Source organism: Gymnoscopelus microlampas (assembly GCF_963454915.1).
Source record: "Gymnoscopelus microlampas genome assembly, chromosome: 11".
Lineage (NCBI taxonomy): Eukaryota > Metazoa > Chordata > Actinopteri > Myctophiformes > Myctophidae > Gymnoscopelus > Gymnoscopelus microlampas.
In genome coordinates, this window is record NC_139948.1 from 4,959,066 (window position 1) to 4,978,558 (window position 19,493).

Genomic DNA, 19,493 nt, shown 5'->3' on the forward strand with positions numbered 1-19,493 from the left:
CAGTTTCCACCTCGGAGGAAATGAAAGGTAACACAATGGTGTAGAGGAAATTTGGTCCGCCTCGCGGTGTTTGGGTGTCGTTGGGCGGTGGTCAGCGATGACGCTAAGGAACAACATGGCCGACCGTAATGTTGTGAGTTTGTGTTGGCCGCAATTAATTATGCTTCGAGGGGGCAGATGTGTGCTGAGCAGTGTGAAGTGGCCTACAGACTGCGCGAAGTGATTGTGCGCGTTGTGGCTTGTGTTGTTAGTGACATTGATATGTTGTTTTTGTGTTTAGTCCCACACAGTGGCGTTTTTTTGGGGGGGGGTTTGGGTTTTGCAATGTATTATAGGATATATCGAGGAAACAAAATGAAATGCCTCAACTCCTACAATTCCAAGTGCTTGTCAGGGTGGGGGTCCCCAGTTCCAGTATGATTATTTTGGGGGTCCAAAATGTTCATAAATCTTCCCACCAATTTTGTTCCCAAATCCAATTTCAGTTAAGTTGAGGGCATAATAAACATATCTCAGCTCTTCCCGGACTACAATGGACTACAGTTGAAAATGGATCGAATATGTATGCTGCTTCTTACCAACGAGGAATAACAGCACATATGAAGGGGGCCCTAGGGCCCAGATAACGCCACGAGAGGGAGTGTAGACAGCCTCAGCTGTACCCATGATGTAGCCTCCTCCAACCCAGGTGGCTGATGATGAAGATAAAGCAGTTAACACAGTTAACATAGTCACACAAACACATGAAAACACACACACACACACACACACACACACACACACACACACACACACACACACACACACACACACACACACACACACACACACACACTTAGATTGGCGCCTGTCCCGACTCCCGAAAATGCTCTCGCATAAGCGCTCGTATAGCCTAGGTCTGAGCCAGATCCGCAATCTTATCTGAATGTTAAAGCAGTCTAAATGGGTCAATGATTAAGCACCTAACTTATACCATTGCAAATAGGCTATGTTTGATTGTTTCCATATCGCTTGAATTTAATTGGTTGTCATTGTCACTTGGAAATAAAATAGGCACGCATTTCCATGTATGCCTTTATAACATGTTATATTTTCACAGGGATTATTGTCTCCGCCAGGCCGAAAGGCATGGCGAGAGAGTATGTTTTGCCGTCCGTCCGTCCGTCCGTCCGTGTGTGTGTGTGTGTGTGTGTGTCCTGTCTGTCCGTTAGCAGCTAATCTCCGGCACCGTTGGCCCGGTCGCTGCGAAACTGTGCACACCCACTCCCTGGCCAATTCAGAACCTCTGCCCCACGTTTTTCACATGGGCTTGTCATAGCGCCATCAGGAGGCTGATTTGTGCAAAACCCATTTTTTTCCATTAATCCTACAGCTTTTATCCAAACGTCATGCAAATCGGTACACAGTATCTCTATAGTCATGCGATCAACCTGGATTTGTCCCATTTTTCATATTCCATCCTCATTGGCTAAGGTTGGCTTCCAAAGTTTGCAGGATTGGTCCATTTTGAACAAACTGCCTCAAATCATGAACCCAGCTTGCCATTTCCATAAAATTACACACGCACATTCCCACTAGACACATCCCCACATATGCATCGACGTATCACCTGTCATTGTGAAGATGCCAATATAAATGTTGATGTTGCGTCCTCCTATCATGGTGACTTCACTTCTGGATCCCACACATTTCTTCTCCTCCCTCATGGATTTCCTAGAAGCCCAGACCCCCATCACCAGGATCAAGGCATAGAAGACCAACAGTGCTACCAACGCAGCTATGTTTAGAGCCATCATGAAACTGTAACACACAAATGCAAGCAGACATGAAGTGTAATAGTTAACATATTGAAATGTCCTTGAGCAATATATTGAATCCCTAACTGCTCCTGTTGCTGCCTTGCATGGCTGTCGCTGCCATCGGGTGAGTCTAATGCTGAAAAATGCAGTTAATTCCAGGCCTATTCACTGTTTCTTTTCCCCTCAGGGGCAAAAGGACCCTACTGTATCTGGAGAATGCATCGGACTAAACTAATGGGCCATTTGAAAATAGCCCACAATGCTCACAATGTATCTTGATGCGACGCATTGGGAGCCTGTAGATCTGCTATTTTCAAAATAGTTATACATTTTATGCATTTGAAAACTTTAATGGGACAATCTGCACAATGAGTACTTTCTACTTTTGGTACTTTAATGATGCCAATACTTCAAGTAGATGTTGAATACCGAACTTGTACTTTTAACAGACTATTTCTGCAATAGGGTATTGATACTTTTACCTAAGTGAAAAAGATTTGAGTACTTCTTCCATCACAGGTTAAGTAGTATTACTGGCTATAGATCACTCACCCATCATTGCACTCGGTGTCCTAAAGTCAATCCCCAATCCCTGACACCTTCATCTATAAATCAATCATTGGTAGCTCCTCACCTTGGTTCAGAAGTCACTACAAAAGGCATGCAATTTCGGTGAAATTTTGCACGCACGTTCCCATTAGGCTGAAGAAGAAATGCCACTTGGCATTTTTCAAATCAGCCTCATGGTGGCGCTATAACAGGCCAATTTGTGTTTTTTACCTATAACTGCACCAATCTGTGTAAAACTTGCACGGCAAAACCTTTGGCGTGCATTTTTCACATTTGCCTTTTATAGCGCCACCAGGAGGCCAACTTATGTAAAACACATTTTTTTATATTTAGCCTTCACATTTTATCCAAATGTCACGCAAATCGGTACACATGATCTCTATATAGTCATGTGATCAAGACGGATCTTGATTGGCTAAGATTGACATCTAAAGTTTGCAGGAGTGGCCCATTTTGAACAAAAAGCCGCAAATCATGAACAACATCAGCAATATCAGATTGCAGTGAGACTTTGCAGGCACATTTGCACTACGTTGAGGAACAAATGCCACCCTTTTAACATTGCCCTATTATAGTGCCACCAGGAGGCCGATTTCTGCAAAACATTTTTGTCTCCGCCAGGCCGTAAGGCATGGCGAGAGAGTATGTTTTACCCTCCGTCCGTGTGTCCGTCCGTGTGTCCGTCCGTGTGTCCGTCCGTGTGTCCGTGTGTCCGTGTGTTACCACCAAATCTCCGGCACCGTTGGCCCGGTCGCTGCGAAACTGTGCACACACACTCCCTGGATGCCAATTCAGAACCTCTGCCTCAAATTTTTCACATGGGCCTGTTATAGCGCCACCAGGAGGCCGATTTGTGCAAAACCCATTTTTTCACATTATTCCTACAGTTTTTAACCAAACGTCATGCAAATCGGTACACAGTATCTCTATAGTCATGTGATCAACCCTGATCTGTCCGATTTCCCATATTCCATCCTTATTGGTTAAGGTTGCCATCCAAAGTTTGCAGGATTGGTCCGTTTTGAACAAACTGCCTCAAACCATGAACGCAGCTTGCGAATTCCGTGAAATTTCACACGCACATTCCCACTAGGCCGAGGAAGAAATGCCACCCTTTTCACATTGGCCTGTTATAGCGCCACCAGCAGGTCTAATTTAGCAAAACACATTTTTGGAACAAAATGCCTCAAATCATGAATGCAGTGTCCGATTGCCGTGAACGACCTAAGAATAAATGGCACCCTTTTCACATTGGCCTATTATAGCGCCACCAGGAGGCCACAATAACGTATCTGACCTGGCGGAGACCTGTGCTCCGAGGAGCACTTTATCTAGTTACTCCTACAAATGTTGTCCAAACATCATGCAAATTGGTACACATTATCTCTATAGTCAAGTGATCAAGACAGTTCGGTCCGATTTTTCACATTTCATCCTGATCCAAATTCCGAACATTGCTGGCCCACAATAACCTACCTAACCTGGCGGAGACCTGTGCACTTTTTCTAGTTTTCTTTCTCTTTAGCTTCCTGTCCTTATGTACAAACATATAATACATATACTCTAGTCTATAAACAAGCAAGTGATGTATAATATCAGTATCATAAAAATAGATCAGATAACCTTATTTGGTCTGAAATCCAGAAGATTTGTAGATCAAGCTGGGAGATGGAGCCTCGTTGTCAAAAAGTCCAGGTGTGATCAAGGACACACTTGCCTCTGTAGTTACAGTCACAGTCTACTTAATGTCTCACAGACAGATGACATGACAAACTGTTTGATGAACATCAAACAGGTTTGTTTGCACCACCCGTGTCCAATGACATGCAATCATGCATCATTCAATAATGGTCCAGTGTGTGCTACTGACCGACAGGGAATGTTCCGCCCCAGAAAGTTTTAATCACATCATGTATTTGCATTTATTAACCTTACAATCTCTCTTACTGCCAAGAAAGACTTACTGTATAACGAGTCATTGTCCTAACGCCCTGGCTGCAAAGAAGGACTTATAACCACTTAAAATAAAATAAAAATCTGAAGATTTGCTGCTCCATTCACTTCTTGTTTAACCCTGCAAGGCCCAGATTCTTTTCAAGTTGTGATGATTCCTGGCTCTGTGGGGGGTATTTATATGCAAATATCCTGGCCAAAGGTATTGTAAGACTAAACAATAGGACCCAATGAGGATTTAGAGGTGAAAAAAATAAAAAATAACAGAAAAGAAAAATGATTTAAACTCATTTCTTTATAAAACATACATGTGATCGTGCGATCACACTGGGCCTTGCAGGGTTTTAACACTGGCATGACTGAGGTTACATTATCCAACACACAGCCTGCAAAACGGTCATTTTGAACAAGAAATCAAGCTCTCCTATTCGTTACTGTCTCACCTCTGTGCTCCAGACTAGCTGACACCTTCTCACCCACACAGTGGGGGGTTCCATTGTCTTCTAAATAGCCATTAACATCTCAATTGCACTCTGCGCAGTCAGTGAGCCCACATAATGTTGTTGTTGTAGGCAGACACAAACATTATAAAATTAGGCTAACTTGTAATGGTAACTGCAGATTCTGTATGTAAAATATTTATTTTAAAAAAAGCGTATAAAACAGCGCGATCTGTAGCGTCACACATTAAACTCTTCAGTGAAACATGGAGCCTATATGAACCACTGAAGCCACTGTCTAATTACGTGACTCCAGGGTTAGGGTTAGGGTTAGATTACGTGATCTCCATTGTGCAAAACACATGGATATCTCTTGACAAACCAATATTATATTATATAATATTCACATTATTGTCTGAGCGTAAAGCTCTCATTCTATCAGCTGTTCACGCTGATGAGAAAGCGTCTCCTCTCCTGTCCCTCTCATCTCCTTGTCAGCGTAACAAGTGAACACATCGCTATATGTTCCACAAATGTGCTCATTCCTGCGCTAAATATCTGATCTACAAACATAAAACAATCGCTGCCTGCCGAGCCATATGCTTGTAGATCACATCTGTTGGCACAGCATTTTAAAACAGCGCGATCCAGTAGCAAACACTCTGTACACTGCAGTGAAAGGGTTGCCAAATTTTGCGAGAAAAATAAGCAGTCAGGTCTATGAAAATGTTACTGCATGCATTGTGCCCTAAGAAAACAGTGAGGCATGAAACCATTGCATTGTAAATGGGGTTTATATCCGAGGCAAATTTGCAACCCCAGTCCCTGGTTAGACCTTTCTATATAAATATTTACCTAATAAAAATTATCTACAAAAGGACATGCATGAAGCTCTAATCTAAACAAGTATGAAAATATATTTATATCTGCAAAGTAACTAGTAGCCTAACTAAAGTTTTCAAATAATTGTAGTGGAGTAAAAGTGCAAGATTTGCCTCTGAGTTGTAGTGGAGTAGAAAAGTATTACCATTATAATGTAATTATATATATCATTATAATAATAATAATAATAGAAAGACGCCCAAAGTCGCTTATAATAAGCAGACATGGCAACATAGAATAGTTGCGCAGCAGCAAGTCTGCTGTCTACGGGCCGCTCTGTGGGGGGTCTCGAGGTGTAAAGTGCTCTAGGGAGGGGGAGAGAGGGGGAGAGCGATCAATTTAGCCGAAATAAAACGGCTGGGATGGGATACATGCTATGTATTTCATATTTATAATGAGTTTAAAAAAAAACAAAAAAACGGAGATGGTTTGAAACATATATTTAGGAAAAGTCATGAAAGGGGAACTTTCTCAGAGCTTCCTGAGAGAAGTTAAGCCACTTTCAATTCTCAAAATCGGTCCCATTGATTGCTTAGTCACGGAAGTGTTAAAGGCCTTTGCAGACAGGGTGCGATTTTCCCAAAAAATGTGGAAGTGTGTTCTAACTAACATCATTATCCATTGCCTTCATTATAGGAAATTTAATGAGTGAATTTTAACATTTTTAAAATTTAAAAAATAAGGCTGGGCCGTTAACGCCGTTACCGGGCTAAGTTAACGCCAGACTCTTATCGCGCGATAAAAAAAATACCGCCGTTAATCTATTCTCAAAGTTGGGTCTGGGAGCCAAATACATTAGCTGGTCGAATTACTCTGTGTCTGTGTGTGTGTGTGTGTGTGTGTGTGTGGGGGGAGGGGGGGCGTTAACAAGTCCGAGCGGTGCGGGTCATGGGTGAAAAATTACCATAACAAACATCAGCTGCGTGACAATGGAGGACGCTGTGAGCAGTGTGAAGCCGGGTTTGCTTCAGGGCAATTTTATTTACAAAAAGCTTCCCAATGGAAACCTCGACAAGACCAAGGTGATTTGCACTTTGTAAAAAGCTGAAATGGCTTACTGTAGGAGTTCCTCGAGTCTGAAATATCACCTAAGCAAAAAGCATCAAATTGTTCTTAACAAGGAAGGTGCTGCCGCCGCCGGGCCAAGCACTGCTGCTCCGGGGAAAAGTGCTAGTCAAACTACAATGTTTGAGTGCAACCGAGGCAAGCCCATCAGCACAGCTTTATCAGCCAAGCTAACTAACCTCCTAGCCCAGTGGATTGCAATCAATTGCCGGCCTATAAGCGTGGTGGAAGATGATGGACTCGAGCTTCTTCTCCGGGCGGCAACAGGCGACCCGTGTTACAAACTACCTGCGAGGCGAACTATCATGAGGAGAATCCATGACCAACACGCCACAGAGAAAGCTGTGAAAGAGGAGAAGTTGGCCGGGGCGGCGTGTGTAGCACTGACTGGGGACCATTGGACATCTGTCAGCAACGATAACTACCTAGGTGTTACTGTACACTTCATCGATGTCAGCTGGGAACTTCACTCGTTCGCCTTTGGGTACGTTTATGTAATTTAATTTATTTAATTTACCACGGTGAAGTTGGTTAACATTTACACAGCTTTAGCTAACGTTATCAGGGATCGATTGATTAATTTTACCACTGGCCAACAACATTAGCTACGTTTGCTGTAGACAAGGGGTCTTCAACAGGGGGTCCGGGACCCCTAGGGGGTCCTCAGAGTTACTACAGGGGGTCCGCCAAATCTTTGTGATAGGATTTTTTATTTTACCTTAACCACTTGAACCCTAGCATCACTTTTCTGAGGAGAACTTTAGCCAAATATAGCAGATCTACAAGCTCACAACGCCTCGCTTGTAGATCTGCTATTTTTGGCAAAGAGGCATAGGTGTAGTAGAGGGATAAAAGAGCAGACCACGTAAACAAAAAATGTTGAATCTGAAACAATTGTATACGATATAGTGGGGGTCCCTGCTTTATCTCTCCCTCAGCTAGGGGGTCCTTGGCCTGATACAGAGGGCCATTGTAATGTCACTTCGGGATAGTGGTTTTGATGGTGTCCTGGCCAAGTGTCGAAAAGTGGTCGGACATTTCAAACACAGTCCGGCCAACTCAGATGAGCTGAATGTCCAGCAAGCATCCAATGAACAAGAGGCAGAGTCACTCGTGCAAGATGTTCCAACACGTTGGAATTCCACCCTCGAGATGATCAAGCGTTTGAGGCGCAACAGAGTCCCAGTGCACGCAACGCTGGCCCAGCAGAAACACAAGCTGGTCCTCCCAACAGATGCTGAATATGAGAAGTTGGCAAAGCTGGAGATACTGCTGGAGCCATGCAGGTATGGTCTACAAAGATAGTGTGTTCTTAAATTGGTATACAACTTCTTTGAAAAGTCACTTTGTATTTAATTAAGAAATGCATGCCCTTAAATGTGTAAATGATTCAGAAGTCAGAACGTAAAAAAGTGTAATCGTAGTTAAAAGGTGTGTGTGTGTGTGTGTGGGGGGCTGTGTGTGTGGGGCTGTGTGTGTGTGTGTGTGTGTGTGTGTGTGTGTGTGTGTGGGGGGGGGGGCTGTGTGTGTGTGGGGCTGTGTTTCCACCGGGGTTGAACCTGTTCAGTTCTTTAAAAAAGAACTCATAGCGCAGCACCGAGTGCCATGCTATGAGCTTGTATATCTGCTATTTTTTAAAGACCTGAACCGGTTCAACCCCGGTGGAAAAGGGGCCTGTGTGTGAGAGTATGTGTGAGATTCAGAACTTTAAAAAAGTGTAATCTGAGTTAAATGAATTAGCCATATTTTGTGTGTGTGTGTGTGTGTGTGTGTGTGTGTGTGTGTGTGTGTGTGTGTGTGTGTGTGTGTGTGTGTGTGTGTGTGTGTGTGTGTGTGTGTGTGTGTGTGTAGGTACATCACTGAACTCCTTGGTGGGGAAAAGTATGTATCCTGCTCTGTGGTTCTACCTGCCCTGCGCCACCTCCAGCACGCAATGAAGATCTCAGATGATGATCCTGCTTACATCGTGCGATTCAAGAATGCCTTCACCAAGGACCTCAACCAGCGGAGGGAGAAAACAAACCTGGAATGGCTGAAGGTATGTGAGACTGACCATTGTCTGACCATTATAGACTGTTAAGCCAGTAGATTGATCAATGGATAGATGAATGAGTCATGAAGAAATATGGTGGTTGGATTTGCAAAGTTACTTTTTTTTTTCATCAATCAATTATTATTATTTTTTTGTTCATCAAAGGTGGCTACTGCTGTCGATCCAAATGCCTGCCCAAAGCAGAGAGGGAGCCAGTGTGGGTAAAACTGAGTGAGTTGGTGAAGGGAGAAGAACCTGCTCTGCAGCCGCCGAGGGAGGAGAACCCTGAGCCACCTAAAAAGAAAACAGCCCTTCTACTGATGGGATCAGAGTCGGAGTCGGATGACGACATACCAGTACAAAATGCTGTGGAGAGGTACAAGGTAGAGCCAAGTGCGAGCTTGGATCAGCATATTTTGAATGCCTTCGGCAGACTTCAAATGAGCCATTTTAATCTAGATTAACTCCAGGATTGCAGATAGATTAATCTAGATTAAAAAAAATAATCTATGCCCACCTCTAATATATATATATATATATATATATATATATATATATATATATATATATATATATATATATATATATATATATATATATATATATATATATATATATTGAAAGATGAAACCCTAGCCCTAACCCAACATAATATTTTTAAAAGTGTTTACAAAAGTGTTATTATGAATGTATGACAAGTTAGCTATGAGGTGGAAGAGACAAATGAATGAAAATATATTTTTGCAAGGGTTAATAGTAGAGGCCCTAGGAGGGGTCCACGCGCACCCTCTTTTTTTTTTCTAGTTTGGATTTTTGGCATCCATAGGACCTCTAATATAGGGATTTTGATGATCCCAAGAAAAAAAGTGGTCCAAAGTGTATTTTTTTCAATGTTTTATTACCCCCATGAGACCTGCATGATTAATGGCTGGAACGCTGGTGAGACCATAGCCGTGGGAAGTAGGGGTGCTGAGGGTGCTGCAGCACCCCCAGTGGTCTGGGCGGAAAAATAAAAAAGTATTACGTTTTTTTTTTTTTTTTTTTTTAACGCATTAACGTGCGCGCACAAAATGTCGCAAAAAAGCATTTCAGATTTTTTTGGCCAACCAAAGCCTAAAAGAAACATAAGAGAAGCTCTGGAAAACAGCAGCCAGTTGCCTTCAACTAGTACCAGCAGTACCGCGCCAGAGGTCGTGGTAAACATCGTGGAAGATGATGATAATGATGTGCCCCCAGGGCCCGGTGTAAAGGGACACTGCCCCCCGCAACCTCAGCCCTTCTTCCGCCGAGACAAGCGATGAAGAGGCCGCCGTCAACATGGTGGTGGCTCCAGCACCAACCATCACTGTGGTGGGGCAAAAGGCCTCCAGCTTAACAGCCTTTGAGGAGCCTTTCCAGCCGCGCGACTTCACATTTCCAGGACAATGTTTTGGGACAGAATCTTTCAAACGTTCTTTCAAACCGGCTTGGTTTAAAACATGGAACTGGTTACATTATGTGGCGGAGAGTGATCGTGTCCTATGTTTTGCTTGCGTGAAAGCAGTGGGAAAAAAACTGATAAGGGAAGACAGTTTGAGGGAAGCAAATACAATTGTTAAGGAGGGTTTTGCAAACTGGCGTAAAGCTAAAGAAAAGTTTAAAGAACACGAAAAATCATGGTTGCACAATCACGCCGTGGAGAAGCATGTTGCACTGAAGCAAGTGCCCATCAGTGCCCTCTTGTCTGATGCCACTGCTAAACAACAGCAAATCGCACGTAACGTCCTGGAACTACTTTTCAGATCAATCCGATTCCTGGGCAGCAAGGGAGTCGCCTTCAGGGGTGACACTATGCGTGATGGAATATTGTACGAGATGATGGTGGAGCGCACCTATGATAAACCAAACGAACGTGAGTGGATTTTGCGACGAGATAATTGGATGTCCAATACCATTCAAAATGAGATAATCCAACAGTTTGCCCATGCCATCCAGAGAGATATTGTCACCCGTCCATCACAAAGTAACTTTTATGGTCTCACAGCTGATGGCACAACAGATACAAGTACCACAGAGCAGTTCTCAATGAATCTACAATTTGTTGACAGCGACCTGGAGTCTCACTGCTTATTTTTGGGATTTTATAATGCCCATGACAGCACTGGACAAACTCTATTCATGTGCATTAAGGATGTTTTTTTAAGGCTGAACATTCCTATTGAACGGGTTATTGGATTTTGCTTTGATGGAGCCAGTAACATGTCTGGTTGCTTTACTGGAGTTCAGGCTCGCCTGAAAGAATTAAACCCCTTGTCATTGTATGTGCATTGTAGTAACCACTCGCTGGACTTGGTTCTACAAGAAGTCGCACGCGAAGTGAGTATTGTGGCTGACACTATGAACTTTGTGCGGGGTGTTGCTGTTGTAATTAGGGAATCCTCAAAGCGAAAACAACTTTACGAATCACTTTTTGGCTGCGACGAGGTAACTGTCAATATCCTAGGCCTATGTCCAACAAGGTGGTGCGTCCGCACGATAGCCATCAAACGCATTATCTCATCTTACAGCACTCTCTTGGCCACCTTGGATTCACTGAAAGACGACAGGACTGTCAGAGTCAGGTCAAAGATCGGGGGGACTATACAAACAAGCTCTGAAAGGGAAAACCTTTTTTGGTCTTCTCTGCTGTGAAGCACTGTTTGAGCCGTGCGAGGCAGTGGCCAGGAGCCTGCAGAGTCCCAAAGCTAGTGCGCTGGGTGCGCTCCAGTGTGCAAATATGCTCCAAGCGCGCGTGAAAACTCTGAGAGATGATGCAATTGTGGAGGAGATGGTCCGCAAATGTGCCTCGCTAACAGGCCTGAAAATGCCAGTGCCAGACGCCGTTAGGGTGAGCAGAACCCCATCTCGTTATCGCCAAACTATGGTACGTGAGGCTGTGGCGCACAGCGAACCAACAGTGATTTGGCGACATGGCTTTTACGAGGCTGTTGATTTGGTGTTAGCGGAGCTAAACAGAAGATTTGATCAAGACGCTATGAACATAGCTGCAAATAGAGAGAGAGCAGTAATACAGGCAGCAGAGGGGAAAGCGGTTGATTTTGGGAGCCTCCACCTACCCAAGGAGATAGATAAAGGCCGCCTTGATCTCCAGCTTAAAATGCTGGGTGATTTAATCAGAGAGTCAGAGCCTCATCGCTGTAAAACAGTTCAAGATGTGGCATCATGCATAATCAAGCTCCTTCCACAAACGAGAAAGCTCCTTGTAGAAGCTGAAAAACTTATAGAGTTATGTCTGTGTCTACCCATCTCTGTGGCCTCATCAGAGCGTACCTTTTCTGCCTTGCGCCGCCTGAAAACCTGGCTACGCAGCACCATGACACAGAAAAGACTCACTCATCTGTCCCTGATGCATGTCCACCCTGACATTCTCAACTCATTGGACACACACGGCCTCATGAGGACATTTATTTCTATTACTCCAGAGCGCAAATCCACGTTTGGATCACTGTGACATATTTGGATTATTGTGACTTTTCGATTACTGTGACATTTGATTTGGATTATTGTGACGTTTGGATTATTGAACTCGGCCCGCCCCGCAGGCGCAGCACGCACGGTACTGTACAGTAATACATTTATTATAAACTGCCGCCGAGCAGATTGATTCCCCATTGGCATTGTGTGTGTGTTGACTGAGTTGTCAGTGAGAGTGCAGTGTGTGCGCAATAAATGGGACACGTCTCTGCGTGCCCAAAGAGAGAAGTTGCTTTGTTGTGGTTTTATCCTATTGTTTTATCCTAGAGTACAGATGTTTTCATGCTTTTTTGGTGATTTTTATTGCCACCGAAATTAACCGAATTAACCGAAATAAAGTTAGAAACCCCCCCCCCAGACCCGGTTTTATCCTATTGTTTTATCCTAGATTACAGATGTTTTCATGCTTTTTTGGTGATTTTTATTGCCACCGAAATTAACCGAATTAACCGAAATAAAGTTAGAAAAAAAAAAAACCCAGACCCGGTAAGACCCGAAAAAAATTGCGCGGACGTGCCCCTGACTGAAAAGGTGTTCCCACGGCCCTGGGTGAGACTGTCTTTCGGAGACTGTGGCACGCTCAAATTTAGACGTAGCCCAAAGATAGAGATACCATTTGATTCTAGACAACCTCAGGTTTCCAATGGGACGAACCTTGTCATGCTACCTTGTCGAGAAGGGGGCTAAATACCTAATGATTCAAAGTTAGACAACATTTTGGCGAGGGAAAAACGGCCATCACCATTTTCCAAATGGTCCCTTGAGCTGTCACCTCAGTGAATTGAAATGGGTTACATGGATACCTACAAGCCTCCCCTGTACAGAAATAACACATTTATGGCAATCTCATGCAGTTTTGGGCAAGAACCATGCAGTTTATTGCATGCAGTACAAATATGTAATTTCCGCCTATTGTAAAAAGGAGACCACTTTACTGTATCTATAGCTGCATGAGATCACTGTACTGTATCTATAGCTGTATGAGACCACTGTACTGTGTATATATAGCTGTATGAGACCACTGTACTGTATCTATAGCTGCATGAGATCACTGTACTGTGTATATATAGCTGTATGAGACCACTGTACTGTATCTATAGCTGTATGAGACCACTGTACTGTATCTATAGCTGTATGAGACCACTGTACTACATCTATAGACTACCTACTGTGTCTATAGAATGCTGCACTGTATCTATAGTCCACTCTAGGGCATCTAGTAGACCACTGTCATGATATGTAGACCATTGTAGTGCATCTGTAGACCACTCTAGTGCATCTGTAGACCACTTTAGAGCATCTGTAGCCCACTTAAGAGCATCTGTAGACCACTTTAGAGCATCTGTAGACCACTTTAGAGCATCTGTAGACCACTTTAGAGCATCTGTAAACCACTTAAGAGCATCCATAGCCCGCTGTAGAGCATCTGTAAACCACTGTAGTGAATCTGTAAACCACTGTAGTGAATCTGTAAACCACTGTAGTGAGTCTGTAGACCACTGTGCTGCATCTACCGAGCCTTTGCGGCGACCACCCCCCACTGGTTTTATGTCCTGTGACCTGGGTGACCTGGTCATGTTAAATGGGCTTTATACATTGAGTTGTGTTGAGTTTAGATGTAGTATAGTGGTCTATAGATACAGTACAGTGGTCAATGTATGTGGTCTATAGATGGAGTACAGTAGTCTATTAGCAGTACAGTGGTTTATAGATTCAGTATAGTGGGATATAGATGCAGACAGTGGTATAGATGCAATACAGTGGTCTCATACAGCTATAGATTCAGTACAGTGGTCTCATACAGCTATAGATACTGTACAGTGGTCTCATGCAGCTATAGATACACTACAGTGGTCTCATACAGCTATAGATACAGTACAGTGGTCTCATGCAGCTATAGATACAGTAAAGTGGTCTCCTTTTTACAATAGGCGGAAATTACATATTTGAGTCATTCCACGAATTCGGTACACTTTGCAGTCCCCTCTGACCTTTTTAAGTGTATTGTATCCATCATCCATTTCCATCCATTTCAGGTCACCAAAATCAAATTTTAAAAGCTTTTTAGAATCAATTGACATGTTCCCTTTACTATTGTGTAAAAATATTATATATTTTGTCTTTATATCTGAAATTATCTGCCTTTTCTACAGTAGACACCGCCTAAATTTGCCCATTTTTCATGTCCCCAATGGCCGATAGAGAGATTGGCCTTCAGATATGACTACTAAAAGTGTAGAATAATCCATAACTTATATTATTCACATAAAACCAGCAATGTACTCTATTGCCAGTCATGTTTCGTTTTTTAATAAATAGTTGATTTATCATTAAAATCACGTTATATAGCTCTGTCCCACAGTCACACTCAACCCCGTTACACAAGTCATTCTCCTCTCTGTAAAAAGTATAAACTGACCCTTTAGTGGCATCAACAACATGTGATGGCATTCTACAAGTCTTCTGAGCAAGATGCTGCAGAAAGAGGAACATTTCGAACTTCTTATACAGCTATTTAGGGTCATTTATACTTTCAAAGCGTGGTCGTAAAGCATAAAAACTCAACCCTGTTACATGAAATAAAGATAGAAAACTATTATTATTTTAAATTGTCTTTGTCATTTCAGCAATATATGTGATTGACTAATGTCATGCATGCCATGTGGTCTCCTTTTAATCATCACAGGTAGAGTTATGGCCATCTTCAGTAAAAAATCTCAACCCCGTTATGAATTTCAACCCTGTTACATATATTATTCCATATAAAAATATTAATTTAATGCCTGAGATGGGAAAATATGTTTTTCTGCATGTTAAATATGTCCTTAATGGTGTGGGCTATTCAAAAAAGTAATTTGTTTCCATCGATTTTTCAAAAAAAAAAGTGCAAATCGTACCGAATTCGTGGAATGACTCATTTGTACTGCATGCAATAAACTGCATGGTTCTTGCCCAAAACTGTATGAGATTGCCATAAATGTGGCATTTCTGTACAGGGGAGGCTTGTAGGTATCCATGTAACCCATTTCAATTCACTTATATCGAGGTGACAGCTCAAGGGACCATTTGGAAAATGGTGATGGCCGTTTTTCCCTTGCCAAAATGTTGTCTAACTTTGAATCATTAGGTATTTAGCCCCCTTCCGGACAAGGTAGCATGACAAGGTTGGTCCCATTGGAAACCTGAGGTTGTCTAGAATCAAATGGTATCTCTATAATTCCTTTTAACAGGTCGTTCATGAAAGTCCTTGCGGTCTTGTTTCCAATGAGAACCTGTGAGCAATTAGGGGTTAAGAGTCTTGCTCAGGGAAAAATGTCATTTCATCGACACATACTGTATGCTGGGATGGCATGGAATCGAACCTGGGGCAACCAGGGCCTCTGGCTCCCTAGGCGGGCTCACTAACCACTCAGCTATGGCCGCCCCTGTCTTTGGACTACGTCTAAATTTGAGCGTGCCACAGTCTCTGAAAGACAGTCTCACCAGCGTTCCAGCCAGCAATCCTGCAGGTCTCATAGGGGTAATAAAACATTGAAAAAAACACACTTTGGACCACTTTTTTTCTTGGGATCATCAAAATCCCTATATTAGAGGTCCTATGGATGCCAAAAATCCAAACTAGAAAAAAAATAAGAGGGTGCGCGTGGACCCCTCCTAGGGCCTCTACTATAACTTATACTTAAAAATGCTGTATCTCGGCTCCTGTGTACTTTTTCTTTTACTATGTATTTTGGGCCCAGACATGTTATTTTCCAAGGCAGACAATTAATGTCAACGAGGTCGCGATGACCTTGTTGACATTTGTGAAACCCTCAGTGATTAGCAACCATCGGGGATTGATCATACTGGAGATAAATATTCTGTGACTACTTGAAAAAGGTAAGAAAATTGAAAAATCGCTGGCAGTGGATGCACACAGCCAGAAATAAGCCTGGCAGTGAGAGAGTTAAATCAATTATTTATTTATATTATGAAATTATAAACTAGCAATTTTTGTATTTTTATGGTTAGCACTTACACTCCCACCAAAATCACTCATGATTTGAAATTGGGGTTTCCTTGCAAACAAATTATGAAGAGAACAAATTGAATGTTTGAGTGTGACTTTCTTATTACGTGAGCTTAGTTGGCCTTGTGTGTGGTGTGCCTTAATATCAGTGTAGTGTCACTGATTGAGATGGAGATCTTTCAATTAACATGGTTACAAAACTGTGTAATGGAAGATGCCATCAAGTTTAATTAGTGTTTATTTTGTTTGTATATTTATACTTGGTCATCATTTCTTGTTTTCATACATTTTATGTGCACTATGCAGTTTATTGCTATTAAAATAAACATAATCTTGGTAGACTGTGACAATTTTGTATATTCTTTATTTTACATGATAATTATTTGTTTTACCTAATGTATACAAATAATACTAACAAGGTAAGGTTGCATGATTTAGTTATTTGGAAGAGATTAATTTATGAACATCCAAATAGACTTAGACTCTCAGATCACCTATCTTAATTATTAGCAAAAATATATCTACTGTATGTCCTGGTTTCAGCCACATTATTACAATTATACTAATTACAAATGGATGCATGATTTAGTTATGGCAAGATAACACATTTCTGGATATGGAAATAATAAACAGACTTTATGTCTATACTGTAGCTATTTCCTGGTTTCGGTTTATGTATTACATCATTTATGCCAATTACGCTGATGACAAAGGGTTGCATGGTTTAGTTATGGTAAGGTAACGTGTAAACATAGACCTGGGCCAGTATGCCTACTGCCTCGCACAGTTCCAGTCTGCTTAATGTTTCACAGACAGATGACATGACAAACAGTTTGATGAGCTTCAATCAGGATTTGCCAGCTTGGGAGGCAGACAAGCAACCAGGTCAGTGTTGTCAGATTTTGCGCCAGAAACAAGCAACCAGGTTCATGAAAAAACGAAGGCCAGCCGAAGGGGTCCGCGATGTTTCGTGGCGGTCCGAAGGGGTACGCGATGTTTCGTAGCAGTCCGAAAGGGTACGCAATGTTTCGCGGGGGTCCCAAGACATGTTATTTTCCAAGGCAGACAATTAATGTCAACGAGGTCGCGATGACCTTGTTGACATTTGTGAAACCCTCAGTGATTAGCAACCATCGGGGATTGATCATACTGGAGATAAATATTCTGTGACTACTTGAAAAAGGTAAGAAAATTGAAAAATCGCTGGCAGTGGATGCACACAGCCAGAAATAAGCCTGGCAGTGAGAGAGTTAAATCAATTATTTATTTATATTATGAAATTATAAACTAGCAATTTTTGTATTTTTATGGTTAGCACTTACACTCCCACCAAAATCACTCATGATTTGAAATTGGGGTTTCCTTGCAAACAAATTATGAAGAGAACAAATTGAATGTTTGAGTGTGACTTTCTTATTACGTGAGCTTAGTTGGCCTTGTGTGTGGTGTGCCTTAATATCAGTGTAGTGTCACTGATTGAGATGGAGATCTTTCAATTAACATGGTTACAAAACTGTGTAATGGAAGATGCCATCAAGTTTAATTAGTGTTTATTTTGTTTGTATATTTATACTTGGTCATCATTTCTTGTTTTCATACATTTTATGTGCACTATGCAGTTTATTGCTATTAAAATAAACATAATCTTGGTAGACTGTGACAATTTTGTATATTCTTTATTTTACATGATAATTATTTGTTTTACCTAATGTATACAAATAATACTAACAAGGTAAGGTTGCATGATTTAGTTATTTGGAAGAGATTAATTTATGAACATCCAAATAGACTTAGACTCTCAGATCACCTATCTTAATTATTAGCAAAAATATATCTACTGTATGTCCTGGTTTCAGCCACATTATTACAATTATACTAATTACAAATGGATGCATGATTTAGTTATGGCAAGATAACACATTTCTGGATATGGAAATAATAAACAGACTTTATGTCTATACTGTAGCTATTTCCTGGTTTCGGTTTATGTATTACATCATTTATGCCAATTACGCTGATGACAAAGGGTTGCATGGTTTAGTTATGGTAAGGTAACGTGTAAACATAGACCTGGGCCAGTATGCCTACTGCCTCGCACAGTTCCAGTCTGCTTAATGTTTCACAGACAGATGACATGACAAACAGTTTGATGAGCTTCAATCAGGATTTGCCAGCTTGGGAGGCAGACAAGCAACCAGGTCAGTGTTGTCAGATTTTGCGCCAGAAACAAGCAACCAGGTTCATGAAAAAACGAAGGCCAGCCGAAGGGGTCCGCGATGTTTCGTGGCGGTCCGAAGGGGTACGCGATGTTTCGTAGCAGTCCGAAAGGGTACGCAATGTTTCGCGGGGGTCCCAAGACTCCCAGGGGGTCCGCGGACCCCCAGGGGGTCCCCATGTATTTTTTTTCCCAATGTTTTTTAATTTTTTAAAATGTTTTTATTTTTAACCCACGATATCATCTGTATGTAACCCCAAAATAAGCCAGCCCTCACTAGAGCCCCGTGCGCGGCTAGAGGGCAGGGCGCCCAGACCTCTAGTACAATACAATGTATTTTTTTTTAACCCTTGCAACTTCTCAAAAATGAACCTAACACAATGGAAGGGTTAACCTTACATGAAACCGATTATTTATTTAGCCATTTTAGCATTTTTATAGTAAGCACTTACACTCCCACCAACATCACTGATTATTTGAAATGTGGAGTTTTCTTGCAACCAAATTATGAAAAGAACAAATTAAATGTTTGAATGTCCACACCTCACTGATTTTTATATTGAAGTCGTTTGAGCTTAAAAACATTTGTTTTGTTTGTACTTTAAAATCATGTATGGTCTCCCTTTTTTATCAATCCTGAGCTTGGTTGCCAACAGAAGCATATTGGGGCTTGGTAACAGTTGGTATGGTCCATTATGGATGAGACTAGCATAGACCAACACGGGAACTACAAATGTCCCGCCCACTTTTGAGACAGCGCCCCCAGTCGAGGTCCGTTAGAACGATGTACTGCAGCTGCCAATGCATTCCCTATGAGAGGATATGAGAGTTAACCTACTTTTAAAATTATCCTACATTAACTGGAGACGATATTGATTTAAATAAAAATATGTTTCCAAATGTATGGAGTGTCTTTGTCAACATATCTTCCTGTTTTCTTAATAGTTGATGTGTTTCACATTTAATTTGCCATGGGTTACCCATAATGTTAACACAGCAGAGGGTAGACGGCAGA

The 19,493-nt window shown here is 41.9% G+C and overlaps 1 protein-coding gene across 1 annotated transcript in view; it reads right to left on the reverse strand.

Moving 5' to 3' along the window:
* Nucleotides 1–1,793, reverse strand: part of LOC311054514 (high-affinity choline transporter 1-like) — a gene marked incomplete at both ends in the record, with an annotated part of 75,280 nt that extends 73,487 nt beyond the window's left edge. The window contains 2 exons of the mRNA XM_084070529.1: nucleotides 579–692; nucleotides 1,610–1,793. Coding sequence (XP_083926655.1) covers nucleotides 579–692; nucleotides 1,610–1,793 — 298 coding nt within the window. The remainder of the gene's footprint in view (nucleotides 1–578; nucleotides 693–1,609) is intronic.
* Nucleotides 1,794–19,493: the final 17,700 nt, after the last annotated feature.